Source organism: Molothrus aeneus, chromosome 15, assembly GCF_037042795.1.
Source record: "Molothrus aeneus isolate 106 chromosome 15, BPBGC_Maene_1.0, whole genome shotgun sequence".
NCBI lineage: Eukaryota > Metazoa > Chordata > Aves > Passeriformes > Icteridae > Molothrus > Molothrus aeneus.
Window position 1 is genome coordinate 2,455,559 of NC_089660.1, and position 14,682 is coordinate 2,470,240.

The 14,682-nt window shown below is 45.2% G+C and overlaps 1 protein-coding gene across 1 annotated transcript in view; it reads left to right on the forward strand.

Annotated features, from left to right (window-relative positions):
• Positions 1-3,287: 3,287 nt before the first annotated feature.
• Positions 3,288-14,682, forward strand: part of ERGIC1 (endoplasmic reticulum-golgi intermediate compartment 1) — a 55,322-nt gene continuing 43,927 nt past the window's right edge. The window contains exon 1 of the mRNA XM_066560469.1: positions 3,288-3,397. Coding sequence (XP_066416566.1) covers positions 3,378-3,397 — 20 coding nt within the window. The 5' untranslated portion in view covers positions 3,288-3,377. The remainder of the gene's footprint in view (positions 3,398-14,682) is intronic.

Sequence of the window (14,682 nt, forward strand, 5' to 3'; positions counted from 1 at the left end):
CTCGGGAGGAAGTTCCAGGAGACCTCCCCTCAGTCTCCTCAAGGCTGAATTGTCAATGATCAATATAAACTCTGTAAATTAACTTTATTAATATGAAGTCAAAACTTAAAAATAGCATATCAACTGGAGATGAAAAATATCCCAGAAACCTGGACATGAATCATTTTACCTGCAAAAACAAATTTATTAAATAAAAGACCAAGAAGATGATTTAAATAAAGCACTTTTTTGCCACTGTTTTTTTCATATGAAGGAGGTACCAGTTTTGTTGTTGTGAGACATTAGTCAGGAACTCAGATAGACTCATCCATGATCTGATTTATCTGTAACAAAGTGATCTGGAATGAGGAAAATGCTCTTTTTTGCAAGAAGAATTATGAACATGATTTAGGACTGAATGGATTTGTTTGCTAATTTAGAACTGAAGCTGATCTTACTCTGGAGTCTTAGGTGAGTCAATTAATGCTCCTGCTTTGGTTTCTCGGTAGTCAGAGGTCTGAAAATATTGGTGTACTGGTTTCAGAGTAGCAGTTTGGCTCAATGATCATTCTCAATGCAATTTGAAGAGAAATGATAGTTTTAAGTCTGCTGTTGTCAGAAAAAGGTTGGTTTATTGCTCCCATGAAAAAGAAAGTTAACTTTTCCATCAGTTGTCAGTATCAGTTGGCTCATTGCAGCTCTAATGGTGGGACAAGCACCTCAGATGAACCCCTTGCTTTTGGTTCTCATTCTATCACACACCATGAGCTCAGCTGCCCCACCCAGCTGGACTGAGGACAAATTCCTGTTCTTATCTCCAGCTCGATGGAGGCCTTATGTAATTAAACAATATTGTGACGAGGGTCTTATCTCAGGGCATTAACTTCTTCTTCCCTTGGCAAGGACGTGAGTGAGCTGGACTGCTGGACTGCTCTGAGCCCACTGCTCTCTCCAGTTTGACCTTTCAGTGGAAAATAAAATCAAATCCCCACAAGGCGAGCTCTCACTGTGCTCTGCTCTTGAGACTCGAGCCCGCAGGAGGAGAACTCTTCAAGGCCACCTCCAGATTTATGTACTGTACAAGTGAAGAGCTTTTGTAAAGCCTTCAGCACTCTCTTGGCTCCTGAGAGAGCTGATGCCTCTGCCCAAGACAGTTACTAACAGCTAATGATGCTCCTTGCCAGGAGCCCTTGGTTGTGTAACCACCTCGTCAGGCACTGTTTGTTTTGGTTTTTTTCCACAACGATCCTCCCCCCTGACTACGCCTGGGCAATGGCTTGACCTCATGAGAGATGAGAATTGTCTCATTAATTTCACTGGGCTGCTCAGTTCTGGAGCACAGTGTGAAGGGCAGCAGGATCTCGTGGCTGATCTGTGAGCAATCTGCTGAATGTGCTCGCACAATACAGTCAGATAATTTAGGTGTCTGAGATCAAAAAAAAACCCAAAAAAACAATTAGGTATTTTTATCTATTCCCTGGGGGCTTCTGGGGGATAATGCTGTGTTATCTCATACTTGGGATTCCTCCAGTTCAGTTTTTCATATTCCCAGCATAAATTATTATCTCTTTCTTTGAATGAAAATGGTATTGATTAACAGCTCTGACTCTTCAGTAATTTTCCCCTGCTTGCTTCAATTTGAATTTCTCCTTTTTTTTTTTAACCAGGTATGGGCCTAGTTTCTGTGTGAAGGGGAAAAAATGGAAAGATGTGCTCTCTAAGTAAAGAAATGATGACAGCAGGAGGAGGAGGAAGAAAGGTACAGAATCAATTAGAAATGCAGTATATTGCATACTCAGACTGCTGTCATTTCACTCTTTCTCTTGCCCTGCTTTTAGACTTAAAGGCAAGAATAGTTGTATTTTGTTCCTGCAGTGCAGTGTAACCTGCACTGCATGTGAGTGGCAGTGATTCTGAGCACAGCAGCAGTCTGTCTCACTACCTGCACAAAGCATCCCTGAGGGATGCTCTCAGCTGGTGACAGAATTATGGCAACAGGGATGGTGCATGGAGCAGGACAGGATTAGCCTTGTGCACTGCACTGAACCTGCCAGGGATGCAGCCAGAAAAAGGCATGCAGGCACAATGGAAAGATTGGGGAAATGCCTCATCTAATGAATGGGGAGCTTTTTCTAACTTTAAATCCTTGTCTTCACTAAAAGTGCGAAGAAAAAAAAAAGATTTCCAAGAGCAGGTGAAAGAGCTGTGCTGGCCCTTAAAGGAGCTTATCACAGACTCATGGAACGGTTTGGGTTGGAAGGGAGCTTGAAGATCATCCAGTGCCACCCCTGCCATGGGCAGGGACACCTTCCACTGTCCCAGGTTGGTCCAAATCCCATCCAGCCTGGCCTTGGGCACTGCCAAGGATCCAGGGGCAGCCACAGCTGCTCTGGGCACCTGTGCCAGGGCCTGCCCACCCTCAGAGGGAAGAATTTCTTCCTAATATCTAAGATAAACTGAAAAGGTGCCCAGGGATGGAGGGGTGGGTGCTCTCCCTTCCTTGGCAAGCACTTGGAGGTGTGAGACCGTCCCCTGTCTGCAGACACAGCCCGTGGAGCAGCCCCTGACACACTCCGCGATTCCTGTGATGCTAAGAGTGCAAAAGATGCTGGACAAAGCCTGAAACACCCCCACACTCCGGTCTGGAGCTGCTGAGAGAGCTGGGAAGGGGCTCAGCCTGGAGAAAAGGAGGCTCAGGGGGGAACTTCTGGCTCTGCACAACTCCTGACAGGAGGGGACAGCCAGGGGGGCATCCAGGATGAGAGGGAACAGCCTCAGGCTGGGCCAGGGCAGGCTCAGGGTGGGCACAGCAGGAATTTCCCCATGGAAAGGGGGCTCAGGGCAGGCTCAGGGTGGGCACAGCAGGAATTTCCCCATGGAAAGGGGGCTCAAGGCACTGGAACTGCCCAGGGAGGTTTGGAGTGCCCATCCCTGGAGGTGCCCAAGGAAGGGCTGGAGGTGGCACTGGGGGCTCTGGGCTGGGGACAAGGCGGGGATTGGGCACTCCATGATCCTAGAGCTCTTTTCCAACCCAAATAACTCCGTAATTCCGTGCTGCCAGCGCGCTGAGAGCCGCGGGGCTGAGCCGAGCGGACCCTGCAAAGTGCGGGAGCCCCGCGGGCCCTGGGGCCGCCCACATCCCGCATCCCTCACCCCGCATCCCGCATCCCTCACCCCTGATCCCGGATCCCGGATCCCGGATCCCCGAGCGCGGTGGGGCCGCTCCGTAACCCGGCGGCGGAAGCCCCGGCCGGCCCGGCCGCCCAATGGGCTGGGGCTGCGCGGCGCCGGGGCCGGGGCCGGGGCCGTCACTTCCTGGCCCTGCAGCCGCCGGCAGCGAGGCCACAGCGGGGGCCGGGGGCGCCCGCAGCCCGCCCGCCACCACCACCGCCACCACCATGCCCTTTGACTTCAGGAGGTGAGTGTCGCCCGGAGTCGCGACAGAGCCCGCCCGCCCCGCGGGCAGCGCCCGCCGCCGCCCCGCGTCGCTCCCCGCCCGCGGGTGCGCGTGGGATGGGCGGGTGGATGGATGGATGGATGGATGGATGGATGGATGGATGGATGGATGGATGGATGGATGGATGGATGGATGGACGGACGGACTGTGAGCAGGGAGGCTGTGCCCAGCTCCATCGTGCTGTTCCATCCAGCCGAAGGGGGTGTGTGCAGTTCGAGTTGCCTGGGCAGGACGGAGGGAGCAGCAGGACCTGCGGGGTGATGGATGCGGGTGTTGGGGTGGAGGTGCTGGGCTGCTGCTCCTCCCGCAGGTGTCTGGGGTCTCACTTTTTGTGAGAGAGGTCACTCCTTGTGGTGGGCTCCTGCAGCACCTTTAGAAGGTCATGGTGTGGCTCCCACGGCAGCTTTAGGGCATCATTCCTTAGAGTGGGGTTCCAACAGCAGCTTCAGAGGGTCATTTCTTATGTTGGGGTTTCCACAGTAGCTTCAGAGGTCATTTCTTATGTTGGGGTTTCCACAGTAGCTTTAGGAGATCACAGTGGGGCTCCCACAGCGGCTTTAGGGGGTCACTGCTTAGGCTGGAGCTCCCAGAGCATCTTTCAGGGGTCGCTCTTTGCAGCTGGCTCCGTGTGCCAAAGCTGTGCCACGTGTCTGATGGCTGGGTGCCAACATCGACGCCTCCACCTCTGGTTTTGCCATTTTGAGCAGGTGCAAGTTGTAGGATTGGCCTTTCTGTGTGGCTCCTTCATCCTCTGGGCCATTGGAGGCAGTGTCAGGTACCAAAGCAGAAGTGAAAAAGACCTCTCTGACTTCCCTGGAGCCAAAATAGCAACTGCAGGTTCATTTCTTTTTTGAGCTGCTCTTGAACCAACAATTTGCATCTTTCCAATTTCAGAGATGCCAAGGGGAAGATGCACAGATGAGTTTTCTAATACAGATTTTACTACAATGTTAATAGTACAATAAAAAAGAGATACATTTTTGGGAATATGCAGGTAACTACAGTCCTTTCCATGGAGGATCATCATGACCCCTACATGTGTGCCCCTTTGAGATGGGAAATGGTGATAGTGCAGTGTTTTATTATATTTTTATTGTAATTCTAAACCAGGCCTCTCATTTATACAGGCTAACAGGATCTTGTGTGATCCATGGGGCATTGTTGAACATGGAGGCAGTTGCTTCTGAATGAAAACTTGCTGAAGCTGGAAACAGCATCTGCTGGATCATGTGGGATCTGGGGCCCAGAGCCTCATTTCTTTCTGCTTTTGTGTAAAATTTGATAGAAAAATTCTTCTTTGGAGACATTCTGCCAGCTGCGAATCCTATTGCCATCCATTTTCAGACTTGTAAAATACATGAACAATAAGAGATCCTGGGCTGTGGCTGTCACTTTGTAATAGCAGATAAAGAAAATGTTATTTCTGATGTATTTGAAAATGTAATTTCTGTTGGGTCTCAGAATGGAAACACTGGCTCACCAAGAGCATAATCATCTTAAGAGACAGCACTAGTGCTTCACTTTGGAACGGAAAAAAGATGTTCAGTAAAAGCTGAATTGCAGGGTTTGTGTTAATGAGTTACAAAAACAGAGACATCAGTTCAGATCTGCATTTTAAAGATTCACAATTGCAAATAACTTCTTTGTCATTCAGAGTGGAGGATTAGAAATAGACACTTCAAAGCCCTTTCTCAAATAACATAAGCTCACTGAACTTCAGCTTTTCTGCAAGGATGAATTTTTCAAAAGCTGCCATTGATAACAGGAATTTCCTATCCAAAGTACAGAGGAGCTATTGTCACGTGCAGCAAACCACTTTCCTGTTTTAGAAGCATGAACAGAGTTCAGGACCAAAAGGTTTGCAAAGGTTAGAGCCCTTTTTAGCTGTTGTGGGTTTTGTTCATAGTGTAGGCAGTGGAACAAAATCTGCTGAGGCTGGAAAATTTTACTGCTGTAGGTAAAATATGATGCACACATTTTAAAAAAACCACACAGGTACTTCCTGACAACTCTAGAACATGCAATACAAGGCTCTTGGAGAAATAAGGTCACCACCTTGAGTAAATTTCTGAATGAAAATGACATTTTCACCATGTAAATGTCAATGGTTTTCTCTCAGAGATTTCAGCAGGATGTTGTGGCAGGTACAGTTTGGTACCCTGCCTTTTACATGCCTGTGTGTGACCAGGGGCTTGGATTGCTAAGAAACTTTTAGAAATGCCCCTGCCTATCTTCTAGAGTCCAGCATTCCACGTGGAAAGGTTTTGTGTTCTTCTGGAGGCCACACGTTTCACGTTGCATCTGAAGGAATCCTGGCCTTAGCTGCTCTGCCAAGGACATTTGGAAAGGCAAGGTTTTGTTGGTTTTGTATCCTCCCCTTTCCTAGAGCTTTATTTTTGGTATTTTAGGGTGGCAAGATGTTGATAGCTGGCACCAGGTGTAGAGAGGGGCATTGTAGAGCAGCTGCAAGTTCAGGCTTTGAGCTGTTTCCACACAAAATAGCTCTAGGAGGAATAGGTTGCCCAAATCTCACCTGGAGATGATGAGACACAAATGAAAAGTAATTAAAACAGCCCAGGACCAGAAATGTCCCTGTTCTTCACCAACTAAAAGTCAAAGAAATAATTTACTTCCATGGGACTAACTCTCTGCTCTGTCTTAAACTTAGCTAGATTGAAGAACAAAATTGCTTAAAAATCTTTCTTGGGGGTTTTCTCCATCAGTCAGTCTGATATGGAAGTAGCTTGGTTTGTTACTTGTACTTTTTTGTACAATTTTTTTTTTCTGTAGGATTTCTGTTTTCTTGGCTTATCAGTGGTTCCCTTTCCTAATACAAACTTCATTTAATTCATAAATAAACCAATATTTTCACAGTAATCTCACATGAATAATAATTATTCTGTGTCCATTATCTTCAGGGTTTTAACAATACTCCGTATTTACCTAATGCTTTTCATTTTTCAAAGCATTTAATTCAGACTAATCCCCCCAGTCCTGCTGTGATGTTGGTACAGAACCAAGTTTTCAGCTTCCAGATTGGAGCCTTCAGTACAGGTCTGTTCAGTGCATATCACAAGAACCCAGCCCTCCTACAGAGCTACTAAATCAGTTTGTATTTCCAGAAGGCCTGGTTCTTTTCCTATTTTTTAACACCCATTTGGCTGAGAGACAGATTTTTCCCTTCTTGCCCATCTCCTGGTTTTTAGAACTTGTGTCAGCAAAGCAGCTTTGGATGTGTTTGATGGGGGATTTTGAGTTCTCTCACTGGAGCTGAGAGGGTATTTCCCCTTGGAGCCTTTAAGATCTGGTGTCACCTGCACACTTGCAGCCTCTGAGGATGGTTCAAATCATAATTAGATTAAACTCTAAGCCTGGGTCATCTTGAGTGGTGATTGTGAGCCAGCCAGGAGGGATCCCACATGTTGTGTGATCCTATTAGCAAGAGGCTGAGCTGGTGCTGGGACTTCAAACTGCTCAGGTGTTGAGAATGACACAAATAAAAATGAGAATTACAGATGTAAGGATGAAATTACTCCTCTACAGTGGAGGAGGACATGGTGGGGAGAAGCATTGCTGCAAATTCTCTTGACTCTGGTGGCTTTTACTTGCACCTGCCTGTCTGCATGGAAGAGTTACTGGTGGGTTTGTAAAATACTGAAACTTCTGAACCATCTTGGCACTTTAGTTGGTTACACTGAGAAAAACTAAAATAGACCACTCTGAAATCAAGTTTTTGTTCTAATCCTGAGTAATTCACAGTTGTGCCCTGGACAGGTGTTTCGCACAGAGTGGCAAACGTCTGTGAATCCATTTTTTTTATTTTTAACTGAGAGATTCAGAATTTATTTCCCACAGTTAATCATTGTGATGTTTTCATTAGGGGTTTTTTATTGTTCCTTGTTTGGTTTTGGGGTTTGGTTGGTTTTTTTTTCACCATGTGATAACCTGTATGAAGTAACAGCGTGCTGTACCCGGATTTTGGAGGTCATGGGAAAGGAGCCAAGCTTAGAAAGGATTTAGATTTAAATGCTGATCTAGAGTAGAAGGCAAAAACTTTTATTCCATCTGCACAGTATGACAGGCTTCCACTGTCAGCTGTTCTTTGGCATGTCTGTGATAAATGGTATTTTAGTGTGGGTGTGCTGATTCAGACCTATGGATCATTTTTATTGTTTTGGGACACAGGCAGGTCTTCACTTTAGTTCCTGAAGGTTTTCTTTTAAATCAAATTGTTCAGTCTTAACCAAAGCTGACACATTCCAACCTTCCTGCTCTTAGCAAAGGGAGTTTGTTTGGTTTTAAATTAAACCTAAGGGTTGTGATGGTGAATAGCAAACTGATGCTCACACTTGTGACCAGGCACAGCTGTGAAATCGATTCCGGACCAAAAGAAAAATGAGGGGACCATGAAAGACTGTTTTGTTCCTTCTTTTCTGAAAGAAGACTAAAATCAAGTTATTTGCCTTAACAAGTGAATGAGGATGTGTCTGAGGGATGCTTAATTTGGAAAAGATTTTTCTCTGTAGACTCAAAATTACCTAAAATTCCCTGGTTTTTGCTTATTAATCTGGACAGGAATCAATTGCACAACTGTTCCAGGTCACAAGTCTGAGCATCAGTCAGTCCATTCCCCACCACAACTCTTAGGTCTAACTTAAACCCAAACATACTCCCTTTGCTAAGAGCAATAAGGTTGCAATGATTTTGTCCAAAATATTAATTCCTGTATGTGACTGAGCTGGTAAATCATTCCTAAATCATTGTCTAGGGGCTGTAGCACAGCTCTGGTTTGGGTAGTTCCAGGTTTACAGAATTACAGAATGACAAAATATTCTCTGTTGGAAGGGACCCCCAAGGCTCATCGAGTCCAGCGCCATGACCTTGGCATTATTGGCAGCGTGCTCTGACAAACTGAGCTCATTTCACAGTAGCTGCATTTCCATCCCCACCTGCAGCCACGTCTGGAGCCTGTTCCAGTTCACATTGTGCAATGCCACTGGTAAACAACTCTGCCAAGTGGTATTGCTGCCACCTTACGTAATGGCCAACGTGGATTTGGGTGCCAAGCAGTGCCATGACTAACTTTGGCTCAACAATGGCCCTTTGAGGGCACCTGAGAAATTATTCTGCAGTCACAGCAGTCAGATGGGCAGGCAGAGCTGTACAGACAGAGTCTATTGATGTTTGTGCCACAAATAACTGATTATACATGGTGTGCATGTATGTAAATATTTCTTTCTAAGTGTCCCTAGTGCATCATTTCTCTCAAAATATCATCAGAGTGGAGATTTTTTTTCCTGAGTAAGTAGGGAAATATTAAAGTCTGGCTTGGTAGGAAAGTTTTGCATTGTTCCTTCTGAACTTTAACTGTCCTCCTTTGTTCAGTCCTTGGTGACACAGATGCTTCCTTCATGCCATCATAGTTCATTGCTGTGAAAATGACTGAATCACACTGTAAACAGAGCTGAAGCAATGCCACCAGCCTGGACTGGGAACTGGGGACCTTGTTCAGCTTGTATTTTGAAGTGTGCTGGTGTATTTTTTAGGCATGTAGTTCAAATGGTGGAGGTGGTGAGGAAAGAATAGTCTTGCAATGAAGGAAGGAGTGGGGAATCATCTGTTTTTCTTGTCTTCTATCCAAGCACAAGCCCTGAAGTGATGTCTAGGTATTCCTGTACAGAGCCAGCTGCTCTCGAAATGGAAAACTTGGTCTGCCAAAAAATTAACCACAGCTTTGCCACAATCTACAAAATTTTCCTTTTGCTGAAATGCCTGAGTATTTTAGTTGTAAATCTTCTTTTTACTGAAATGTCTGAGTATTTTAGTAATAATCATGGCAGACACATACAAGATGTCGTTGGCCAGTGCAACTCACTGAATTGTGTGTGTTTGGATGTTTGCTTTTCTGTTTGTTTGGTTTTTTTGTTTTTTTTTTTTTTTTGAAGGCTGTTTCCAAATGAGATGTATTTAGTTTAATTCAGAGAAGCCAGAAAGATTGGCATGTAATAGAAGAGTATGTTAAAATGTGCAGGCCTGTATTACTGCTGACAGGATTTCAGGTCATGATTCCTTAGTGTTTATTTCATTATATCCTAAAGCAGATCAGCTGGCTTCCAAACCTGGCTTCAAAATTTCCAGAGTTTTGCTCTCTGCAGACCCCTGTGTGCCCCCTAAACCATCAGTAATGTAAATGTGACCTTGTTTTCTGATAAAGGTGAAGTCTTTGAGCGTTGCTTGGATTCTGTGTCATTCTAAATGAAATGTGAAATCTGCACTGAAATCTGAATGGGGCTGCTGCATTATAATAGGTTATATCTGGACCAAAAAGCAGTGGTAAACCTGCAAGTTGCAGCTCTTGAGTCTGCATCAGTTATGTTTTTTTAGTGGGCATCCAGACAGATATTTCTTGGAAATTGTATTAAAGCAGGGACTTGACGTGGAAGCCAGGCAATGCAGAAGGGTTGTACTTGCTTGTAGGTAACACACTTAGATGCAAATAAAATACAGGAGTGAGTTGTAGAAGCTTGTACAGAAATTCTTGACTTCTTGGATTGGAATTTAAATAGGAGAACCTGAGCTGGTCACTGCAGAGTTACTGATATTCTGGAAGAGTACAATGTATTTTAATCCCTTGTTTGGGACAGGAGTTTGATATGGAGAAATCTCTCTCTGCAGTAGGTATGGATTGGCCTGTGTGCTTTTGAGGGAAGCCTTATGGAGTTGTTTTCTTCGCCTATCCCTCTCTCCCCTTTTCTTTCTTGATTCCCCAGATGTTATATTTGTTCATGCTCTTTTGTACCAATCTCTGAGCAAGTGCAGCTGGGACTTAAACCAGAAAGCAGCTTCTCCAAATAAAACCTGCACATTTCTGATGCTAAAATAGTTCTTCCCAGATCTTGTTTCAAGGTGTTCAGCAGTGCAAGGCAGCAGCAGAGCCTTAGTGTTTTGTGATTCCTGGAAGCTGTGGAAAAGACTATGGTACAGCTCTTTTTTCCATAGCTCTCTGGTTGTGTGCAGGTAAATTCTTGGAAATCACTGTCCAGCTTTGAATTTTGTTCAGTGTCTGCTGCAGATCAGGACTTCTGTTTGTTTGTGGGAAGGGAATGTGGCAGGAGGTTGAGGCCCCTGAGCTGGCAGGTGTCCCACCAGGAAAATGAGAAATGTTCAGGGCCAAGGGGATGGTGAAGGGTGGAAGTGCTGGGGAGCTGCAGGAACCAGAATCTCTGAGTTGAAGGCTCTGGACCAGGAAGCTTCCAGTCAGCTTGTGGCATTCAAATATCTGAACATTCTGCTTGGCCTGGGGAGCAGCCATCTATGTTTAATGCTCTTCCCCATTCTCCCTGTTCTCCAGAAAATGCTGCTCCCACTCAGGAGTACAATGGCTCTTACAGTCCAGCAAAGGGCTGGATCCCTTTAAATACCAGTCCCCTTACTTGAGCATTTTTTCTCCATGACACTTTTCTCCTGTTTTGATGAAGCAAAGTGTAATTTGCTCACTTTATTAAAAATACATGTCTCTTCCATCCTTCATTTTGACACCTGCTTCAGTGCCTAAAAGGAAATAAAATGCTTGCTGGCAAGACTCCACCTTTGAGTATTTGAGATTATACTTTTCTCCTCCTCCTAATTGCCTTTGGAACGTGTTTGAGCGTCACATTTTATTTTGCAGGAAAAAGAAAAGTGATGTACTGCTTCCTGTCTTCCATCCTTCAGTGTCACCTAAAATAGTTGCACTTTTGGCATATTGCAGCAATACAATTGCTGAGTATACTCCTGAGAGAACTCCTTGATATGCACTGGAAGAATAAAACCACAAGATTTGGCACATGGTTGACAAAAAGGTGTTCTGCAGGGCAACACAATAGAACCACAGGGCAGGCAGAAGGGAGGAGAAAGGAGAATTGGAATCAATCTAAGTGAGAGCAGAATGTATGAATTTTTGTGCCTTTTTTCAGCAGCTGTAAGGATTGCAAGTGTTTTGTCCTAGAAATAAATGGGTTTGTTTTTCTGTCCCTATGCAGATGCTGTACCTGCTAAGTAACCAGCAGGCCAGATGACATAATGTGCTCAGGCTGGTGCCTCCAAGCTTCTCTCAGCCCCTCTCCCTAAATGTCCAGTTACCCAAAGGCTGGATTATATAATTAATGGCAGTCCTCCTGGCCTAACCTTGTTTTCTTGTTCTCAGTACTCCTCCTTGTTTCAGACACTTCCTCTGTTGGTTTCATTATGTTCTTGGAACTGGAATTAAGAGGGAGGAGCTGGCTGGCAAGGAAATGTATTCCTACATTTCACTCCTGGGTTTGTAAGTGTGGAGAGCCAGCAGGTCAGAAAAAAATCCTGTTTGCTTTGAAAACTGCTGTGATGTTGGGAGTGAGAAGTCAGTCATACAGCATTTGAAAAATTGCAATCTTCACCGGCTTGCAGTCCAGATAAACTGGTTTAAAACTCCATCGGCCCCTCCACCTCCCTGTCTGGTCCTTCTCATATCAGAGCTTGCTCAAAGTAATGGAGGATTAACCAGTTCCGATGTAATTCTGAAGCCTTGAGAGTTTGTCCAGTAAAGCCCAGGTTCTGCAGTGTGTGTTAATGTCCCATTGTGTGTAAATGAGGACTGGCCGATTGCTTAATGAGGTGTGTAATGTATCTGCTGTTACGGGGGTGTAATCTTATAAAATGTGTTAATAACGTCTTGGTATTTACAAGTATTGGCTTCTTGGTCCGGCTTTGAATCTGTATTTGCATCTCCAGCTCACACTCGGGGCCAAGCTTTGGTGTTTGTGTATTCAGTGTTTATTTTCTGTGTGAAACTGCGATTAGCAGGATCACTTATCTTACTTTGCACATGCTTCAAAGTTTGTGTCCCAATTCCCAAAACCACCAGCACTGTTCCCAGGCTGCTCTCCAGGCACAGCCCTGGTACTGAACCAAGCTGGGCTCTTGCAGAGCACATCCAGTTTGTTTTCCTGAAGTCACCTTCCTGCTGCTTTCCTTGTACAGACCTTCAAAGAATCAGAGATTCTCAAAATATTCTGAGCTGGAAGGGACCCACAAGGATCATTGACCTAGCTCATGGCCCTGCACAGACTCCCCAACAATCCCATCCTCTGCATCCCTGGGAGTGTTGTCCAAACTCTCCTGGAGCTCTGGCAGCCTTAGTCAGAGCCCCACGACCTTCTGGGCAAAGAACCTTTTCCTAATATCCAATCTAAAAATCCCCCAGCCATTCCTTCAGGTGGAACTTGGAGCTCTGCTAGTTTAGCTTCAGATATTTGCATTTTCCCACCGGTAGATTGCCACGTGCTGGAGGAAAGCTGGGCAGATGTTGCCAGGTGCTGCTGTACAGAATGAACGAGCTGAAGAAGAAAGGTTTAATTGAGTGGAACAGGAATTACACAGTGAGCAGAACAAAATCAGGTCTGTTGGCTCCCATTGCTCATCCTGGGATCACAGCCTGGCTCTGCCAGAGCTGTCCTGAGCTGCTCCCTGCACATCATGTTCTCATCTGCCAGCAGTCAGGAAACATAGAAATGTCATCTAAACAAAGAATTAGCAGAATGAAGTGCTCAAAAGTCAGTAGTTCCTCTTTTCTGTCCCTGCTGCTGACTTCCTGCCATTGTTTTCCCATTCATTTAAACACATTTCACCTACTTGGTTGGACTGGGAGAAGTGATTGATTTTATTGTCTGTGCTGGGTTGTAGGAGCTAAGTGTTCTTGTAGAGCTGTCAGAACATGCACTTGCCTTTGGGTGGGGAGAAAAACAGCTAGAGAAAGGATTTCAGAATTAAATCTTGAGCTAATATTTCTCAATGAAAATAGAAAAATTAATGCTTTCTATACACGTGTAGAGTAAGGTGTAAGAATAAGGTAACTCTACTTCTTCACCTGTTTTAGAATGAATTTACTATGTGTAGAAATTCTTCTTTCTTTGCTAGGTTTGTGGAGCAAAATTGGAGATTTTTTCCCAGCACAGGTACAGCAAGGAGCACAGGAACTGAAAATGCAGAGGGTGTTGGAACTCACTACTTTTTTAGTGTCCAGTAAGAGAGGCTTTGCTTAAAAAGGACAAGCTTTTCCTGATGATTCCCCAATTAAAGCCCATCCTACATCTGACTTCTTTTTTTTTCCTGTAGCAGCTCTCAAGCACCTGGGGAACACAATCCAGCCCAGGGCATTGCTGAGCAGTGTTTGTTCCTTGCCAGGCTTCTTTTTATTCCTCTCCTCTCCTGGTGATGCCCAGCCCCTGGCAGGGTCACCAAGCAGAGGGGAGTTGTGTCCTGCTTGTGCCTTCTCTGTGTCCCAGACCCCAGCTGTTCTCCAGGGCCATCTTTGCTGTTTTATTTCACATATTCTGTCCTTGGGAATGGGGTAAAAGATCTTTCAGGCCATCTCTGCACACCCCAGCTGTTACACTGCTGAATAAAATCAATTTAGCAAGTAAAGAGGTTAATCTTTTTATCTCTGGTCCTGGGCACAGGAGTTCTAGGGATGGTTTCAACAACTGTGAGCAGTAAAACTCCCCCCAGCTACTTCAGACAGGCATCTGGGATTTTATTTTTTAAGTAAATGGTATTTTGCTAATAAAAAGAGTGCCTTGTGTGCAAACCTGACACAGCTGTGCTGTTTGTTCTACCTCTGTATTTCCCCTCAGCTTGAGCTGTCATGTTGAAAGCTAAATTGGCTTTAGATTTATCCATTTTACAGAAGCAACAGTTTTCAAGATCCTACCATGAGTGTCTGATGTGCTTTGTAGGAGGGAATGAAGTCAGAAAAGTGTGTTCTGATAGAAGTACCTGCCTGCCTTTGGTGGAGTGAGACTGTGTCTAAGCCTGCTTGGTTTTATTTAGAGCTAGATGGTCTCTGAAGAGCTTAAAAGCCACCTGATGGCTTGTGCTCCTCAGCTGGTGTCCTTGAGGTCCTGGTGCCCAGCAGCTTTGTTGGCAAAGCAGGGATAAATTGTCCCAAAGTCATTGTTTGGGAGCAGTGACCCAAGGAAACAGAGGAGCAGTTGCTGCCTGTTAAACAGCTTGGAAGCTCTTAGCTAAGAGATTGGATTTTAATTTAAAATCTAATTTTTTTAGTAACCCTGGACTATTCTCTATGCCATCTTAGTTTCTCTTATTTTCTTCTAGCCCCATCTATTTTGGGTTGTTTTTTTTGGTCTCAAGAGATCAAGTCTGGGGGCAGCAGTTCCACGGATGGCTCAGGCTGGAGGGACCACAGAGGGTCCCTGGTGGCACCTCCCTGC